The sequence below is a fragment of the Leucoraja erinacea genome, unplaced genomic scaffold (genome assembly GCF_028641065.1).
Source record: "Leucoraja erinacea ecotype New England unplaced genomic scaffold, Leri_hhj_1 Leri_107S, whole genome shotgun sequence".
Lineage (NCBI taxonomy): Eukaryota > Metazoa > Chordata > Chondrichthyes > Rajiformes > Rajidae > Leucoraja > Leucoraja erinaceus.
The window spans coordinates 223,523-243,770 of NW_026575319.1; the positions used below are offsets into that span (position 1 = coordinate 223,523).

The window sequence follows — 20,248 nt, forward strand, 5'->3', positions numbered from 1 at the left end:
CGTTTAGTTGGTATCCCATCTGCAGTTGTAACTTCAAGTTCATAAACCCCTTCATCTGCAATTTGAATGTCTTTCAGAAACAATTCTGCATTAGTTCTGGAAAAGTTCACTCTGTTTTCGAAGGTCTGTGAGATGAAGGGGTGCAGGGAGTTGGGTGAAAATGTCAGGATGGAACTTGGTATCTTGTCCTGGATAAATCGCCATTCCAAATTAAAGACTTGATTTGTCTGGCTGATGTCGATATTCAGAGGGAAGTGTACAGTCTGGTTCAATCTTCCATGTAGCACCTCCTGGTGTGATTGTGCCACCACAGAGCTCCTAGCTTGATAAAGTGGGCACACAGTATAGAAACATAGAAACATAGACAATAGGTGCAGGAGTAGAGGCCATTCGGCCCTTCGAGCCTGCACCATTCGCCATTCAATATGATCATGGCTGATCATCCAACTCAGTATCCCGTACCTGCCTTCTCTCCATACCCCCTGATCCCCTTAGCCACAAGGGCCACATCTAACTCCCTCTTAATTATAGCCAATGAACTGTGGCCTCAACTACCCTCTGTGGCAGAGAGTTCCAGAGATTCACCACTCTCTGTGTGAAAAAAGTTCTTCTCATCTCGGTTTTAAAGGATTTCCTCCTTATCCTTAAGCTGTGACCCCTTGTCCTGGACTTCCCCAACATCGGGAACAATCTTCCTGCATCTAGCCTGTCCAACCCCTTAAGAATTTTGTAAGTTTCTATAAGATCCCCTCTCAATCTCCTAAATTCTAGAGAGTATAAACCAAGTCTACCCAGTCTTTCTTCTTCATAAGACAGTCCTGACATCCCAGAATAAGAGAGAGAAAAGAAGGGATTGAAGAGAAGGTGAGTTGGTGATAGAATCAAAAGGATGGGATCCAGAAAAAAGAACCATCTTCATTATCTAAAATACCAACTACTTTAGTGTCAGCTGCAAACGTAATCATTGATACATGACAAACAGTAATGGACCCAGAACCAAACCCTGAGTCACCAATAGTCACAGGCCTCCAGTTCAACAAACAATCTTCCACCATCACCCTCTGCTGCACCTATTGACATTGTCTGCTTCCTTCCATGAAGCCAATTTTCTATCCAGTTAGTTAGTTTTCCCTGAATCCTGTGCAATCTAATATTCCAGAGCAGCCTAGCATGTGGAACCTTGTCAAATGCCTTGCTGTAATTCATATATACTGCAGCACTGCCCTCATCAACCTTTTGGGTCACATCTTCAAAAAACGTAATCAGATTTGTGAGACACTAAATTTTTTTTTTTTCTCATCTCAGTCCAAAAAGATTTCCCCCTTATCCTTAAGCTGTGACCCCTTGTCCTGGACTTCCCCAACATCGGGAACAATCTTCCTGCATCTAGCCTGTCCAACCCCTTAAGAATTTTGTAAGTTTCTATAAGATCCCCCCTCAATCTTCTAAATTCTAGCGAGTACAAGCTGAGTCTATACAGTCTTTCTTCATATGAAAGTCCTGCCATCCCAGGAATCAGTCTGGTGAACCTTCTCTGTACTCCCTCTATGGCAAGAATGTCTTTCCTCAGATTAGGAGACTAAAAACTGTACACTATACTCCAGGTGTGGTCTCACCAAGGCCCTGTACAACTGCAGTAGAACCTCCCTGCTCCTATACTCAAATCCTTTTGCTATAAATGCTAACATACCATTTGCTTTCTTCACTGCCTGCTGCACCTGCATGCCTACTTTCAATGACTGGTGTACCATGACACCCAGGTCTTGTTGCATCTCCCCTTTTCCTAATCGGCCACCATTTAGATAATAGTCTGCTTTCCCGTTTTTGCCACCAAAACGGATAACCTCACATTTATCCACATTATACTGCATCTGCCAAACATTTGCCCACTCACCCAGCCTATCCAAGTCACCTTGCAGTCTCCTAGCATCCTCCTCACAGCTAACACTGCCCCCCAGCTTCGTGTCATCCGCAAACTTGGAGATATTGCCTTCAATTCCCTCATCCAGATCATTAATATATATTGTAAATAGCTGGGGTCCCAGCACTGAGCCTTGCGGTACCCCACTAGTCACTGCCTGCCATTGTGAAAAGGACCCGTTTACTCCTACTCTTTGCTTCCTGTTTGCCAGCCAGTTCTCTATCCACATCAATACTGAACCCCCAATGCCTTGTGCTTTAAGTTTGTATACTAATCTCTTATGTGGGACCTTGTCGAAAGCCTTCTGGAAGTCCAGATACACCACATCCACTGGTTCTCCCCTATCCACGCTACTAGTTACATCCTCGAAAAATTCTATAAGATTCGTCAGACATGATTTACCTTTCGTAAATCCATGCTGACTTTGTCCAATGATTTCACCACTTTCCAAATGTGCTGCTATCCCATCTTTAATAACTGACTCTAGCAGTTTCCCCACTACCGATGTTAGACTAACTGGTCTGTAATTCCCCATTTTCTCTCTCCCTCCCTTTTAAAAAATATGTACACTAGTTCATGTACAACTCTGTGGAGCCTTTCCTAGACTAGCTGCCCTTCTTGACATCTGACATTGCTGAGAACAGGAAGTTCTGGTTTCACATTCATGTCCTGGTAACGTTAAAAAACACAAAAACCCCAAACAACTAATCAAAGGGCCAAAGCCACAGGCTGCCCCATTCACACAGAGTAAAATCATATCATAACAGGAACTGAACTCAGTGTAACCTCCCACTAACTAGAGGAGAGGGGCTGTGTTTAAAGGACATGGTGTACATGGGTGGTGGAGGAGGCAGATACCAGGGTGTGGGGTGGAGGATGTGGGGTGTGAGGTGTGGGGGTGTCATATGGCATTTCTTGCTATGAGAATGCATGGGGACTTGGACAGATTGGGTGAGTGGTGAGTGAACATCAAAAAAACGAAGGAGCTGATCATGGAATTTAGGAGGGCACATCATCCGAGGACGTACACTCCATTGAGTATAAATGGGGATCCTGTGGATAGGGTGAACTGTTTTAAATATCTGGGAGTCCACATCTCTGAGGATATGACATGCGCATCACACGCCTCAGCACTCGTGAGTAAGGCAAGGCAGCGCCTTTACCACCTCAGGCAATTAAGGAAATTCAGAGTGTCTCCGAGAATCCTCCAGTGCTTCTACGCAGCAGCGGTGGAAAGCATCTTGTCCGGGAACATTACCATCTGGTTTGGGAATTGCTCTGCCAAGGACAAGAAGGTTCTGCAGAGAGTAGTGCGTTCGGCCGAACGCACTATGGGAACTTCACTCACCCCCCTGCAGGAACTATACAACAGGAGGTGCAACTCCAGAGCAAATAAAATCATGAGAGACCCCTTCCACCCCTGCAACGGACTGTTCCAGCTGCTACGGTCAGGCAAACGCCTCCGTTGCCATACGGTGAGAACGGAGAGGTTGAGAAGGAGTTTCTTCCCAGAGGCAATTCGGACTGTAAACGCCTATCTCACCAGGGACTAACTCTACTGAACGTTTTTCCTTCCATTATTTATTATGTAAAAGAATATGTGTGTTATGATTGTGTTTATAATTTGTTTGGTTGTTTTGTTGTTTGTCTTTTGCACAAAAGTCCGCGAGCATTGCCACTTTCATTTCACTGCACATCTCGTATGTGTATGTGACAAATAAACTTGACTTGACTTGGCTTGACTTGACTAAATGCGTGGCAGATGCAGTATAATGTGGATAAATGTGAGGTTATCCACTTTGGTGACAAGAACAGGAAAGTAGACTATTATCTGAATGGTGGCGTATTAGGAAAAGGGGAGATGCAAATCTCTCCTATCCCTGCGCCTATCCAAATGTCCCTTAAATGCTGGTAATGTTTCTCCCTCCACTACTTTCTATGGCAACTCATGTAAACATCCAAACATAGAAATTGGGTGCCGGAGTAGGCCATTCGGCCCTTCGAGCCTGCACCGCCATTCAATATGATCATGGCTGATCATCCAACTCAGTATCCCGTACCTGCCTTCTCTCCATACCCTCTGATCCCCTTAGCCACAAGGGCCACATCTAACTTCCTCTTAAATATAGCCAATGAACTGGCCTCAACTACCCTCTGCGGCAGAGAGTTCCAGAGATTCACCACTCTCTATGTGAAAAAAGTTCTTCTCATCTCGGTTTTAAAGGATTTTCCCCTTATCCTTAAGCTGTGACCCCTTGTCCTGGACTTCCCCAACATCGGGAACAATCTTCCTGCATCTAGCCTGTCCAACCCCTTAAGAATTTTGTACGTTTCTATAAGATCCCCTCTCAATCTCCTAAATTCTAGAGAGTATAAACCAAGTCTATCCAGTCTTTCTTCATAAGACAGTCCTGACATCCCAGGAATCAGTCTGGTGAACCGTCTCTGTACTCCCTCTATGGCAAGAATGTCTTTCCTCAGATTTGGAGACCAAAACTGTACACAATACTCCAGGTGTGGTCTCACCAAGACCCTGTACAACTGCAGTAGAACCTCCCTGCTCCGATACTCAAATCACATTAAAAGGATCTCCTCTTCTGAAAATCTGGGACCATTGAAAATTCCACTTACTTGTTAGTAGAATGTGCAGCACTATCATAACCGACAGCCACCCCATGTCGTCCCTTCAACCAGGCGCGTGGTGAAGTATCTATCAGTGGTTTGGTGACAGAGATTGTGTTCGGTGGAAACTCACAGTTGTGGGCAGCGTACTATGCACTGGCGCTGTGCTTTGTTTAAGGGCGTGGACCTCAAGTATGGAGCTATCTTGTACTCTTCCTCCTGTTCTATCTGCCTCTTCTCTCTCTCACAATTATCACGGCCCTCAAGGACCCTCTGTGAATTTAACGCATTAGCATTCTTTCTCTTCCCACTGATGCTGCCTGACTTGCCATCGTCTTATTTCAAATGTTGCTGCATTTGCTTTCTCTCCTCCCTTAACTCTCTCTCCTCTCTCCTCTCTCACTCTCACCCTCTCCCTCTCTCTTATCTATCCCTTTACGCCCTCATTTAATCTCCCTCACTCTCTTCCCTTTAACACAGTTAATTTTTCACAGTTCATAACTTATAGTGTTGACCAGAACACTAGGCAGGCAGGCAGGCAGTCGGATTGAAATTGTTTCATTGTAGATCCTGAAAGAGGATGTGGGAATTTAGCTCCAGGCTGAGCAGCAGAAAGTGTTACCGATGTGTGAAGTTCTGTGCAACAGAAGGTGAACATGTTGGGTGCAACAGGAGATTAACTATTTCCCCAGTGACTGTGATAAATCAATAACTTCAGACCCAGTGGGCAGACTGAATGGTTCTGACCCGAAACGTCACCTCTCCAGAGATGGTGCCTGACCCGCTGAGTTACTCCAGCTCTTTGTGTCATTGTGTCAGTGTGAACCTGCACCTGCAGTTCCTTGTGCATATTGTGGGCGGAAGTTACGGTATATTCCATTTGACATTTACTCACAGACCACAGAGTAGAAAAATGATTTAACTCTTTCTCATATCACTGATGGGGATGAGTCAGAGTATAGAAGAGAGATCGAGCAACTGTCCATATGGTGCCAGCACAATAACCTGGCCCTCAACACCAGCAAAACCAAGGAACTGATTGTGGACTTTGGAAGGAGTAGGAGAGGGACCCACAGTCCCATTTATATCAACTATGGTTGAAAGGGTCAAGAGCTTCAAATTCCTGGGCGTGCACATCTCTGAAGGTCTCTCCTGGTCCGAGAACACTGATGCAATTATTAAGAAAGCTCATCAGTGCCTCTACTTCTGAGAAGATTACGGAGAATTGGTTTGTCAAGGAGGACTCTCTCTAACTTCTACAGGGGCACAGTAGAGAGCATGCTGACCGGTTGCATCGTGGCTTGGTTCGGCAACTTGAGCGCCCTGGAGAGGAAAAGAATGCAGAAAGTTGTGACCACTGCCCAGTCCATCATCGGCTCTGACCTCCCCACCATCAAAGGGATCTATTGCAGTCGCTGCCTCGAAAAGGCTGGCAGTATCATCAAAGACCCACACCATCCTGGCCACACACTCATCTCAAAGGACAAAGGGCATTTATTGTCACATTAGATTAAGTGGAACTCGTGGGTTCCATGTCCACACGTGAGGGCTGGTCTCCCCAGGCAATATTCCACCTGTCCATAAATTACAATATTGGTGGCCAGTGGGGGGGAGGGAGGGGGGGTCTTGAGCACTAGCATGGGTGTTGTGGGCAGAAGGGACTAGTTTCCAGAGGGCTAGAATGGACAATGGACACTCCCACACACTCACACTCACCCGCACACATTCACACTCACACACACACACTCACCCGCACACATTCACACACTCACAAACACACGCTCACCCGCACACACTCACATATACACTCACCCACACACTCACACACATATACACACTCACCCCACCCCTATCACACACACCCGCACACACACCCACACACACACACCCGCACTCACACACATATACACACCCACACACACACTCACATATACACAACCACACACTCACACACAGACACTCACACATACACACTCACCCCCACACACTCACACACACACACTCACACACACACACACACACACACTCACACACATATACACAACCACACACACACACACATATACACAACCACACACTCACACACACACACACACACACACACACTCACCCACACACACACACACACACACACACACACACACACACACACACACACACACACACACACACACACACACACACACACACTCACATATACACAACCACACACTCACACACACACTGACACACTCACACATACACACTCACCCACACACTCACCCCCACACACTCACACATACACACACTCCCTGCGTTGGGGGGGGAGGGGTGGGGGGGTCGCCTCCATCCTGCTGACGGAACCTCCATCCGCCGATCACCCGCTGGTCATTTCACTCGTTCACTGTTGATATCCGAGCGACCTGAACCAGAGGCGTTTGTCCGCATTAACACAGACGCCGGGAGCTCATGTACCGTCGGCGAGAACACATTGACTTCAGCCCAGGGGCCTCCAAACCTTTCAATACGAGGGCCACATTATATATTTGGCACATTTTTGCAGGCCGCAGGGAAAAGAAATAAAGAAATGTCAGTTTTATAAATTTAATGTATCTCTCTCTGTCTCTGATATGAGCGGGTAGCAGTGGGAGGGGGAGGGGAGGAGGAGGAGGAGATGGGGAGGGGGGTGCATGGGAGGGGGAGGAGGAGGAGGCATGAGGGGGGAGAGGGAGGAAAGGGAGAGGGGGGAGGGAGGAGAGGGGGAGAGGAGAGGAGGGGAGGGGTGAGGAGGGGAGAGGAGATGAGGGGAGGGGGGCGGAGGGGAGAGGGGATGAGGGGAGGGGAGAGGAGTGGAGAGGAGAGGGGAGGAGGGGAGGGGAGGAGGGGGGGGGAGAGAGGGGGGAGAGGAGAGGGGGGAGAGGAGGGGGGGGAGAGGAGGGGGGGGAGAGAGGAGAGGAGAGGAGAGGAGAGAGAGGAGAGAGGGGGGGAGGGGAGGGGGAGAGGGGGAGGGGGGAGGAGGGAGGGGGAGGAGAGGGGGAGGGGTGAGGGGGGAGAGGAGAAGGGGAGGGGAGGGGTGAGAGGAGGGGGGAAAGGAGAGGGGGGGAGAGGATGGGGATTGAGGAGAGGGGGGAGAGGAGGGGAGGGAGGAGGAGGGAGAGGAGGGGGGAGAGGAGGAGGGGAGGAGAGGGGGAGGAGGAGGGAGAGAGGGGGGGAGGGGAGGGGGAGAGAGGATAGCAGGGGGGGGGGGAGAGGAGGGGGAGAGAATAGGGGGGGGCGGGGGGGAGGAGGGGGGGGAGAGGGAGAGGGGGGGGAGAGGATAGCGGGAGGGCGGGGAGGAGGGGGAGAGGAGCGGGGAGAGGATGGAATTCCCACATATATGCATGAACCAAAGATGCAAGAAGTAATATTGATAAATGAAGAGAAGCCACCTGATGGTATACCAGAAATATATGTAATCTTTAGTTTATTTTATAAAGTACTTACAGGTAACACATTAATAAATTCAATGAAGAAAAACAGCACTCAGCCTCCCGAATGTAGTAACGTAATCACCTCTGTCATGTTCAGGAATGAAATGCCCTGGTTAAACTCTATAATGTGAAGATATTCAGCACCACTGCCTACCTGACCCAATACACAACTCCATATGGTGAATGAGTAATGGATTGATCATCACAGCAGCAGCAGCTGTATAATAGAGAAAAGCACACTGGATCAGAAACACATTACTCCACACGTTACACTGGATCAGAAACACATTACTCCACACGTTACACTGGATCAGAGACACACTACTCCACACGTTACACCATGTAACTATACAGCATATAACCATATAACAATTACAGCACGGAAACAGGCCATCTCGGCCCTTCTAGTCCGTGCCGAACACTTACTCTCACCTAGTCCCATCTACCTGCACTCAGACCATAACCTTCCATTCCTTTCCCGTCCATATAACTATCCAATTTATTTTTAAATGATAAAAACAAATCTGCCTCCACCACCTTCACTGGAAGCTCATTCCACACCGCTACCACTCTCTGAGTAAAGAAGCTCCCCCTCATGTTACCTAAACTTTTGTCCCTTAATTCTCAAATCATGTCCTCTTGTTTGAATCTTCCCTACTCTCAGTGGAAAAAGCTGATCCACGTAATTGTTATATGTTTATATAGTTTTTATGGATGAGGGCCCAACCCTACAGGGCACAGGTTTCAGGCAAGCGGGGCAAAGTTTAAAGAAGATGTGCGGGCAAGATGTTTACACAGAGAGTGGTGGCTGCATGGAGTGGTGGCTGCATGGAGTGGAGTGTGCTACTAGGGGTGGTGGAGGCATGGAGTGTGCCACTAGGGGTGGAGGCATGGAGTGTGCTACTAGGGGTGGTGGAGGCATGGAGTGTGCCACTAGGGGGGTGGTGGAGGCATGGAGTGTGGCACTAGGGGTGGTGGAGGCATGGAGTGTGCTACTAGGGGTGGTGGAGGCATGGAGTGTGCTACTAGGGGTGGTGGTGGAGGCATGGAGTGTGCTACTAGGGGTGGTGGAGGAGGCATGGAGTGTGCCACTAGGGGTGGTGGTGGAGGCATGGAGTGTGCCACTAGGGGTGGAGGAGGCATGGAGTGTGCCACTAGGGGTGGTGGTGACTGCATGGAGTGTGCCACTAGGGGGGTGGAGGAGGAGGGGTGGTGGAGGAGTGTGCCACTAGGGGGGTGGTGGAGGCATGGAGTGTGCTACTAGGGGTGGTGGAGGAGGCATGGAGTGTGCCACTAGGGGTGGGGAGGAGGCATGGAGTGTGCTACTAGGGGTGGTGGAGGCATGGAGTGTGCCACTAGGGGTGGGTGGAGGAGGCATGGAGTGTGCCACTAGGGGTGGAGGAGGCATGGAGTGTGCCACTAGGGGGGGGTGGTGGAGGAGGCATGGAGTGTGCCACTAGGGGTGGAGGAGGCATGGAGTGTGCCACTAGGGGTGGTGGAGGCATGGAGTGTGCCACTAGGGGTGGTGACTACATGGAGTGTGCCACTAGGGGTGGTGGAGGAGGCATGGAGTGTGCTACTAGGGGGTGGTGGTGGCATGGAGTGTGCCACTAGGGGTGGTGGAGGCATGGAGTGTGCCACTAGGGGTGGAGGAGGCATGGAGTGTGCTACTAGGGGGTGGTGGAGGAGGCATGGAGTGTGCTACTAGGGGTGGTGGAGGCATGGAGTGTGCCACTAGGGGTGGAGGAGACATGGAGTGTGTGCCACTAGGGGTGGTGGTGGAGGCATGGAGTGTGCCACTAGGGGGGGTGGTGGAGGCATGGAGTGTGCCACTAGGGGTGGTGGAGGAGGCATGGAGTGTGCCACTAGGGGTGGTGGGAGGCATGGAGTGTGCTACTAGGGGTGGTGGAGGAGGCATGGAGTGTGCCACTAGGGGTGGTGGAGGAGGCATGGAGTGTGCCACTAGGGGTGGAGGCATGGAGTGTGCCACTAGGGGTGGTGGTGGTGGAGGCATGGAGTGTGCCACTAGGGGTGGTGGAGGCATGGAGTGTGCTACTAGGGGTGGAGGAGGCATGGAGTGTGCCACTAGGGGTGGTGGTGGAGGCATGGAGTGTGCCACTAGGGGTGGAGGAGGCATGGAGTGTGCCACTAGGGGTGGAGGGTGGAGGCATGGAGTGTGCCACTAGGGGTGGTGGAGGCATGGAGTGTGCTACTAGGGGTGGTGGAGGAGGCATGGAGTGTGCCACTAGGGGTGGTGGAGGAGGCATGGAGTGTGCCACTAGGGGTGGAGGAGGCATGGAGTGTGCCACTATAGGGGTGGTGGTGGAGGCATGGAGTGTGCCACTAGGGGGGGTGGTGGAGGCATGGAGTGTGCCACTAGGGGTGGAGGAGGCATGGAGTGTGCCACTAGGGGTGGAGGTGGAGGCATGGAGTGTGCCACTAGGGGTGGTGGAGGCATGGGAGTGTGCTACTAGGGGGGGGTGGAGGAGGCATGGAGTGTGCCACTAGGTGGTGGAGGAGGCATGGAGTGTGCCACTAGGGGTGGAGGAGGCATGGAGTGTGCTACTAGGGGTGGTGGAGGAGGCATGGAGTGTGCCACTAGGGGTGGAGGAGGCATGGAGTGTGCCACTAGGGGTGGGTGGAGGCATGGAGTGTGCCACTAGGGGGGGGTGGTGGAGGCATGGAGTGTGCCACTAGGGGTGGAGGAGGCATGGAGTGTGCTACTAGGGGTGGTGGAGGAGGCATGGAGTGTGCCACTAGGGGTGGAGGAGGCATGGAGTGTGCTACTAGGGGTGGTGGAGGCATGGAGTGTGCCACTAGGGGTGGAGGAGGCATGGAGTGTGCCACTAGGGGGTGGTGGAGGCATGGAGTGTGCCACTAGGGGTGGTGGAGGGGGCATGGAGTGTGCCACTAGGGGTGGTGGGGGGCATGGAGTGTGCTACTAGGGGAGGTGGAGGGGGCATGGAGTGGCCACTAGGGGTGGAGGGGGCATGGAGTGTGCCACTAGGGGTGGTCGAGGCATGGAGTGTGCCACTAGGGGTGGTGGTGGAGGCATGGAGTGTGCCACTAGGGGTGGTGGTGGAGGCATGGAGTGTGCTACTAGGGGTGGTGGTGGAGGCATGGAGTGTGCTACTAGGGGGTGGTCGAGGCATGGAGTGTGCTACTAGGGGTGGTCGAGGCATGGAGTGTGCCACTAGGGGTGGTGGAGGAGGCATGGAGTGTGCTACTAGGGGTGGTAGTGGAGGCATGGAGTGTGCCACTAGGGGTGGTGGTGGAGGCATGGAGTGTGCCACTAGGGGTGGTAGTGGAGGCATGGAGTGTGCCACTAGGGGTGGTGGAGGAGGCATGGAGTGTGCCACTAGGGGTGGTGGAGGAGGCATGGAGTGTGCCACTAGGGGTGGTGGAGGCATGGAGTGTGCCACTAGGGGTGGTGGAGGAGGCATGGAGTGTGCCACTAGGGGTGGTGGAGGAGGCATGGAGTGTGCCACTAGGGGTGGTGGAGGCATGGAGTGTGCCACTAGGGGTGGTGGAGGCATGGAGTGTGCTACTAGGGGTGGTGGAGGAGGCATGGAGTGTGCCACTAGGGGTGGTGGAGGCATGGAGTGTGCTACTAGGGGTGGTGGAGGAGGCATGGAGTGTGCCACTAGGGGTGGAGGAGGCATGGAGTGTGCCACTAGGGGTGGAGGAGGCATGGAGTGTGCCACTAGGGGTGGTGGTGGAGGCAGTTACAATAATTGGCTTTTCAGAGACTATCAGATGAGCACAAGGATATGCAGAGAATGAAGTGGCGTGGACCACAAATGCAGATTCGATTAGCTTACCTTGGCACCAAGGTCGGCACAAACATCTTGGGCCAAAGTTTAGTTTAGTTTAGTTTAGTTCAGTTTAGTTACATAGAAAATAGATGCAGGAGTAGAGGCCATTCGGCCCTTCGAGCCTGCACCGCCATTCAATATGATCATGGCTGATCATCCAACTCAGTATCCTGTACCTGCCTTCTCTCTATACCCCCTGATCCCTTTAGCCACAAGGGCCACATCTAACTCCCTCTTAAATATAGTCAATGAACTGTGGCCTCAACTATTTTCTGTGGCAGATAATTCCACAGATTCACCACTCTCTGTGTGAATTTTTTTTTTCTCATCTCGGTCCTAAAAGACTTCCCCCGTATCCTCAAACAGTGACCCCTTGTTCTGGACTTCTCCAACATCTGGAACAATCTTCCTGCATCTAGCCTGTCCAACCCCTTAAGAATTTTGTGAGTTTCTATAAGATCCCCCTTCAATCTTCTAAATTCTAGCGAGTACAAGCCGAGTCTATCCAGTCTTTCTTCATATGAAAGTCCTGCCATCCCAAGAATCAGTCTGGTGAACCTTCTCTGTACTCCCTCTATGGCAAGAATGTCTTTCCTCAGATTAGGAGAACAAAACTGTACGCAATACTCCAGGTGTGGTCTCACCAAGGCCCTGTACAACTGCAGTAGAACCTCCCTGCTCCTATACTCAAATTATTTTGCTATGAATGCCAACATACCATTCGCCTTCTTCACTGCCTGCTGCACCTGCATGCCTACTTTCAATGACTGGTGTACCATGACACCCAGATCTCGTTGCATCTCCCCTTTTCCTAATCGGCCACCATTCAGATAATAGTCTATTTTCCTGTTCTTGCCACCCAAGTGGATAACCTCACATTTATCTACATTATACTGCATCTGCCATGCAGTTGCCCACTCACCCAGCCTATCCAAGTCACCTTGTAGCCTCCTAGCATCCTCCTCACTGTTAACACTGCCCCCCAGCTTCGTGTCATCCGCAAACTTGCAGAAATAGCGAGGAAACATGCCCTTGGGCTCACCGAGTGTACAACGGCCAACAATCCCCGCACATTAACACGACCCTACACACTCTAGGGGCAATTTCTTACATTTATACCAAGTCAATTAACCTACAAACCTGTACTTGTTTGGAGTGTGGGAGGAAACAGGAGATCACGAAGAAAACCCATGTAGGTCACGGGGAGAACGTACAAACTATGTATAGACATCACCCGTAGTCAGGATCAAACTGTGCAGTACTGTACTTTTCCATGTTCCATGTAACAGAATATTTTTTCTATGCAAAATAAGTCTCATCTTGGTCCTATACTTTCTAACTATCCTTTGGCAATTTACCTCATCATTCGGAGTAGTGCTAATATTCTTCAATTTGGCTGTGTACGAATCTTCTGACTTCTTTCAATTTGACATAGTTCTTTTGCTTACTAAAAGCTGTGGAAGTAAAGATGCATAGACTCAGTGGGTGGTTGAAAATATTTCCTTTGGTACAAGAATTTCCCCTTATACTGCCTGGACTGGCTCGTTTGGTAACTCATAAATAAAACACCATGGCAAAGCTATGTTTGCGAATGAAAGCAGTATAAATGTTAATAATTATCCACATGCTGTACAACCCAGCCCCTCTTCAGTGGAGCATCATTACAATACAGTGCTTGATATAAAAGTCAAGACAAGTCATTTGAGGAGCAAAATAAGGAGACCTTGCGGATGACACGAAGCTGGGGGGGCAGTGTTAACTGTGAGGAGGATGCTAGGAGGCTACAAGGTGACTTGGATAGGCTGGGTGAGTGGGAAACTGCATGGCAGATGCAGTATAATGTAGATAAATGTGAGGTTATCCACTTTGGTGGCAAGAACAGGAAAATAGGCTACTATCTGAATGGTGGCCGACTAGGAAAAGGGGAGATGCAGCGAGACCTGGGTGTCATGGTACACCAGTCATTGAAAGTAGGCATGCAGTGCAGCAGGCAGTGAAGAAAGCGAATGGTATGTTAGCATTCATAGCAAAATAATTTGAGTATAGGAGCAGGGAGGTTCTACTGCAGTTGTACAGGGTCTTGGTGAGACCACACCTGGAGTATTGCGTACAGTTTTGGTCTCCTAATCTGAGGAAAGACATTCTTGCCATAGAGGGAGTACAGAGAAGGTTCACCAGACTGATTCTTGGGATGGCAGGACTTTCATATGAAGAAAGACTGGATAGACTCGGCTTGTACTCACTAGAATTTAGAAGATTGAGGGGGGATCTTATAGAAACTTACAAAATTCTTAAGGGGTTGGACAGGCTGGATGCAGGAAGATTGTTCCAGATGTTGGAGAAGTCATGAACAAGGTGTTTGAGGATAAGGGGGAAGTCTTTTAGGACCGAGATGAGAAAAATAAATTCACACAGAGAGTGATGAATCTGTGGAATTCTCTGCCACAGTCAAAACAAAATGGGAGTTTATGTAGAGTTTAAGATGAAATCAGACAAGGTCTTTGAGGAATATACAGCAAGAGAAAAGAACATGAGCAAAAAGGGGTCATGATATGTCTTTGGCAAGTCAGATTAAGTAAAATCCTAAGGCCTTTTATACCTCCATTAAAAATAAAAAGTGAACACAAATCACATCAGCTGTTTATCATCCTTGGCTGAACTGGCTCTATTTAAGCAAAGCTCTGACTTTAACGTTTTCTTCCATCCAAAGTTGTCCAAATGTCTTTCATTTGTTTGCATAACTATCTGTGACTATATCTGTATTGTGCTGCTTGATCTCTGCTCATGTTCCAGCCTGGCTGGCTGTTCACCCTGATTTATATAATTCCACCATTTGTAGCCATGGCTTCATCTGCTAGAGGGATTCAATTATTAATTTGGCCTTTCCCGTTTGTTTTAAACATTGGTTAAAACCTTTCCATCATCTGTCTGAATATCATCTGACCTGACTCGGGGTCAAAGTTTGTTTGATAGCACAGCTTTGAAATACCACCAAAATTCTTCTTCCCTCAGTCAGCTTATCGAGTCCACACACAAGATTAGAAATTGTTCATCCGGAGCTGAACACACTTCTCGGCATTTGCATGCAATGGTGTCTGTCCTGACGCTTCTGGTGCTCCCTGTGCGTGGAAACAGGGCCGCGATGGACATGAACGCTCTTCCCTTCCCTCAGTGGGATTGCACAAGTACAATTTGCAAAGAGGATAGCTCCCTGGCTCCTGCCCACAACAAAGGGTCAAGTTCACATGTATTGTCACATGCACCAATTAAGGCAACAGTGATATTTGAGTTACCATACAGCTGTACAAGTAAAAAAGAACACGATACAAAATAGATTTAACAGAAACATCCACCACAGTGGAATCAACATTCCTCACTGTGATGGAAGGTAATAGAGTTCAATCCTCTTCCTCCTTTGTTCACCCGTGGTGGTCGGAGCATTGACCCTCAGCACTGCCTCTGCCGATGGTCCGCTGTTCAAGCCCTCTCGTCGGGATGATGGAAACTCCGGGATCGGGACGGATCGGAATACTCTGCGGCATGGAGCTCCCGAGTCGGCCTCTTCTCACCGGAGGCTGTGACTTCCACAGACCCCGTGGTCGGAGCACTTCCACAGCGATCCTCGGCAAAGGATCGCCTGCTCCGCGATGGTAAATCCGCGCTGTGCTTGCGGCTTGAAGCTTTGGCCGGTCTCCAGGAACAATAGCAAGGATGTCCTTCCTGACAAGATTACGGAGATTTGGTATGTCAAAGAGGATTCTCTTGAACTTCTACAGGTGTACAGTGGAGACCATATTGACTGGTTGCATTGTGGCCTGGTCCGGCAACTTGAACGTCCAGGAGCGAGCAAGAATGCAAAAAGTGGTGACCACTGCCCAGTCCATCACTGGCTCTGACCTCCCCACCATCGAAGGGATCTATCGCAGTCGCTGCCTCAAAAAGGCTGCCAGCATCATCAGAGACCCACATCATCCTGGCCACACACTCATCTCACCACTGCCATCGGGAAGATGATTACAGGAGCCTGAAAACTGTAACGTCCAGGTTCAGGAACAGTTTCTTCCCCACAGCCATCAGGCTATTAAACACGACAACAAATAAGCTCTGAACTACAATAGACTATTATTATTATTGTTGCACTGTTTTGTTTGTTTTTTTGAGTATGAGTGTATGTGTGTATATATATATATATCTATATAAATATATTGTGAGTATGTGTATATATACACACTGATCTTTCCTTTTTACTCTCTCATTTGTCATATCGTACTATGTTTACATATTCTGTTGTGCTGCAGCAAGTAAGAATCTCATTGTTCTATGTGGGACATACTCTTGACTTAATGCCATTTGGCCAGAAGGACAGAGAACAGGAAGGGATTAGCAATAAACCTCAGTTTACCATTGTTCATTCTATGGCCACTGAAATCATGGGCAGAATTTACATTCACAAACAAAATTCAATATTTCACAGCTTCCCGCATGTTATATAACTGGAAAAATAAACGATTACAAATATATATATATATATATATATATATATATATAGCGTAGCTCCAGCAAACTTCAGTGACTAATACTCACAGAACTTTGCATGAAAGAGGGTAAACAGTCCAAGACCACAGACGTAGAGAGTTACTGACAGGATAACCTTCACAGACATGGCATGGTACGGAAAGTCACAAGTTTGAACTGTGAAGAGAAACACAATAGTCTCTGTTACAGGTAAGTGACGGTGGAGTTATAAGATGATAGACATTTATAACGCAGTGTGTGGCCATTTGGCCTATCGTGTCTGTGCCCACATTATATGTTCTTTAGTTCATTCCCACATCCCCGAGTTTGGTAGCGGTAAGTTCTCCAAGTCCAGATACATGTGTTTCTGGCTTCACTGTGCTTTCAAAGTATTCAAAGGTCAGTTTATTTTCACCTGTACCAATTAAGATACACTGATATTCGATTTACCATACAGCCATACTTTAAAAAAAAAAGCAACAAGACACACAACTACATAAAAGTTAACATAAACATCCACTACAGCAGATTCCCCACATTCCTCACTGTGTGAAAAAAAAATTCTCATCTCGGACCTAAAAGACTTCCCACTTATCCTTAAACTGTGAAGCCTTGTTCTGGACTTCCCCAACATGGGGAACAATCTTCCTGATTCCTATATCATCTTAAAAGCTAATATCTGCATTACAGGATGATATAAATTGGTAAGCACATCTCAGAAGCCAATTGCACTTTATATCTCTGCATTGCGTTATAGGGTTAGCCAGTTACCTTGTTTCATCAGTACTGGAAGATGGTCGGTCCGAAGACACTGAAACCCAGGGGCAGATGATCCTTCTGTTTCTCTTCATTAAATACTGGGACGACTTTCACTCGGAGCTGACGGATATAATTGGTACTATTGAACTTCTTTTGGCTCCGACATTATTTGCCACATTTGTTAGCAGCTTGTATTTTATTGGGCCTTGCAACACAAGAGACCTTGTTGGAAGCACTGTTTCAAACTGGCTGGGTGTCTGAGCCAAAGAGGTGCTGTGGACGGTTAGCTGGTGACATTGTACGTTCTCCACGTGATCTGTGTGGGTTTTCTCCGAGATCTTCGGTTTCCTCCCGCACTCCAAAGACATGCAGGTTTGTAGGTTAATTGGCTGGGTAAATGTAAAAAACCTGTCCCCAGTGGGTGTAGGATAGGGTGAATGTGCGGGGATCACTGGTCTGCACGGACCCGGTGGGCCGAAGGGCCTGTATCCGCGCTGTATCTCTAAACTAAACTAAACTAAACAATAAAGTCTAATCTTCTTCCTCTTTATTCTCCCGCGGTGGTCAAACTATGGCAGTCAGGGCAATCGAAGCCCCCGCGTCGGGGTAATTGTAGCTCCTGTGGCTTGGAGCTCCCAAAGTCAGTCTCTAACCAGGGATTGCCAACTCCACGATGTTAGGCCGCAGGCTCCCTGTGGTTGGAGCTCTCGGTCTGTATCCAGCAGAGACTGCCAACTCCACGATGTTAAATCCGCAGGCTCTCCGTGGTTGGAGCTCTCGGTCTGTATCCAGCAGAGACTGCCAACTCCACGATGTTAGGCCGCAGGCTCTCCGTGGTTGGAGCTCTCGGTCGGTATCCAGCAGAGATTGCCAACTCCACGATGGTAGGCCGCAGCGTCCCTGTGGTTGGAGCTCTCGGTCTGTATCCAGCAGAGATTGCCAACTCCATGATGTTAAATCTGCAGGCTCCCTGTGGTTGGAGCTGTCGGTCTGTATCCAACAGAGACTGCCAACTCCACAATGTTAGGCCGCAGGCTCCCTGTGGTTGGAGCTGTCGGTCGGTATCCAGCAGAGACTGCCAACTCCACAATGTTAAATCCGCAGGCTCCCCGTGGTTGGAGCTCTCGGTCGGTATCCAACAGAGACTGCCAACTCCACGATGTTATGTCCCGTAGACTCCCATGGTTGGAGCTGTCGGTCTGTATCCAGCAGAGACTGCCAACTCCACAATGTTAGGCCGCAGCGTGGACGAAGATACAATACGCAAAAATAAAAAATTTGCATCTCCGTCGAGGTAAGAGATCAAAACCCCCATAAAACAAGCTAAAGAACACTAAAACATACATTTATCACATACTATAAGACAACAAAGAAGGTAAGGAGGAGAGACTGTTGGCGAGGCAGCCATTGCAGGCACCACCTGGAAGTGGTGGAAGTATCTAAATCCAGATTCCCTCTAATCTCACCAAATCATTTTTCTTCTTTAACTTTGCATTGCCTGTCTTGTTTCTATTTTGTGAAGTGGCATATTTATTTAGAACGATACCGATATCATCTGCTTCCATGCACGGTTATCTTTCCTTCATATCCCATAGAAACATAGACAATAGGTGCAGGAGGCCATTCAGCCCTTCGAGCCGGCACTGCCATTCACTGTGATCATGGCTGATTGTCCACAATCAGTAACCCGTGCCTGCCTTCTCCCCATATCCCCATATCCCTTGATTCCACTAGCCCCTAGAGCTCTATCTAACTCTGTCTTAAATCCAGCCAGTGACTTGGCCTCCACTGCCCTCTGTGGCAGGGAATTCCACAAATTCACAACTCTCTGGGTGAAAATGCTTTTTTCTCATCTCAGTTTTAAATGCTCTCCCCTTTATTCTTAGACTGTGCCCCCTGGTTGTGGACTCTCCCATCATTGGGAATATTTTTCCTGCATCTAGCCAGTCCAGTCCTTTTAGAATTTTATACGTTTCGATAAGATCCCCTCTTGTCCTTCTAAACTCCAGTGAATACAAGCCAAGTCTTTTCAATCTTTCCTCATATGACAGTCCCGCCATGCCAGGGATCAATCTCGTGAACCTACGCTGCACTGCCTCAATCACAGGATGTCCTTCCTCAAATTAGGAGACCAAAACTGCACACAATACTCCAGGTGTGGTTTCACCAGCGCCCTGTACAACTACAGAAGGACCTCTTTGCTCCTATACTCAAATCCTTTCGTTATGAAGGCCAACATGCCATTAGTTTTCTTCACTGCCTGCTGTACCTGCATGTTTACTTTCAGTGGCTGGTGTACAAGAACACCCAGATCTTGTTGCACTTCCCTTTTTCCTAATCTGACACCATTGAGATAATAATCTGCCTCCTTGTTCTTGCCGCCAAAGCTTGAGGCACATCACTAGTCACAGGCCTCAAGTCTGAAAATCAACCTTCTACCATCACCCTCTGCTTCCTTCCATGAAACTAATTTTCTAATCATTTCAGCTATCTCTCCTTGGAACCCATACGATCTAATCTTCCAGAGCAGCCTACCATGCGGAACCTTGTCAAATGTCTTGCTGAAACCTTATGCAAGATATACAGCTCTGCCCTCATCAATCCTTTTGGCCACATCTTCCAAAAAACTCCCACATTCAAAACCGTGTTCCCTGATCAGCCCTTGTTCATCTAAATGCATGTGTATTTCTTACCTCAGAATACTCTCTAGTAACTTTCTGACCACAGATGTCAGGCTCACTGGCCTGTATTCCCAGCTTTTCCCTGCAGCCCAATATAAATAAACACACAACATTTACCACCCTCCTGTCTACCGGCACCTCACCCACATTTAATGATGATTCATAACCTCAGCCAGGGCTCCTGCAATTTCCTCTCTAGCATCCCCCTGGGATATATCAGTGAGATCTGTCTATCTTCACACGTGTCAGGACCTTCGACTGTACTCAAGGCCATTCCATTGATTGCCTCAAGTTCCCCAGTCTTTCCCCATGATAAAATCATAGGAGAAATACTTGTTGAGGACCTTGTCCAACTCCTGTGGCTCCACACACAGTTGACCACTTTGATTCCTCAGGGGTCCCAGTCTCTCTCTAGTTACCCTTTTCCCCTTGATGTACTTATACACTCAGGATTATGCTTAAAGTCAATTTCCATAGCTATCCGCT

General features: G+C 48.7%; 1 protein-coding gene across 1 annotated transcript in view; it reads right to left on the reverse strand.

Annotated features, from left to right (window-relative positions):
- Positions 1 to 13,171: 13,171 nt before the first annotated feature.
- LOC129715261 (uncharacterized) overlaps positions 13,172 to 20,248 on the reverse strand; it is a 41,581-nt gene continuing 34,504 nt past the window's right edge. The window contains exons 11-12 of the mRNA XM_055665119.1: positions 16,392 to 16,499; positions 13,172 to 13,261 (exon numbers count right to left, since the gene is read on the reverse strand). Of these exons, the coding sequence (XP_055521094.1) occupies positions 13,185 to 13,261; positions 16,392 to 16,499 (185 nt within the window). The 3' untranslated portion in view covers positions 13,172 to 13,184. The remainder of the gene's footprint in view (positions 13,262 to 16,391; positions 16,500 to 20,248) is intronic.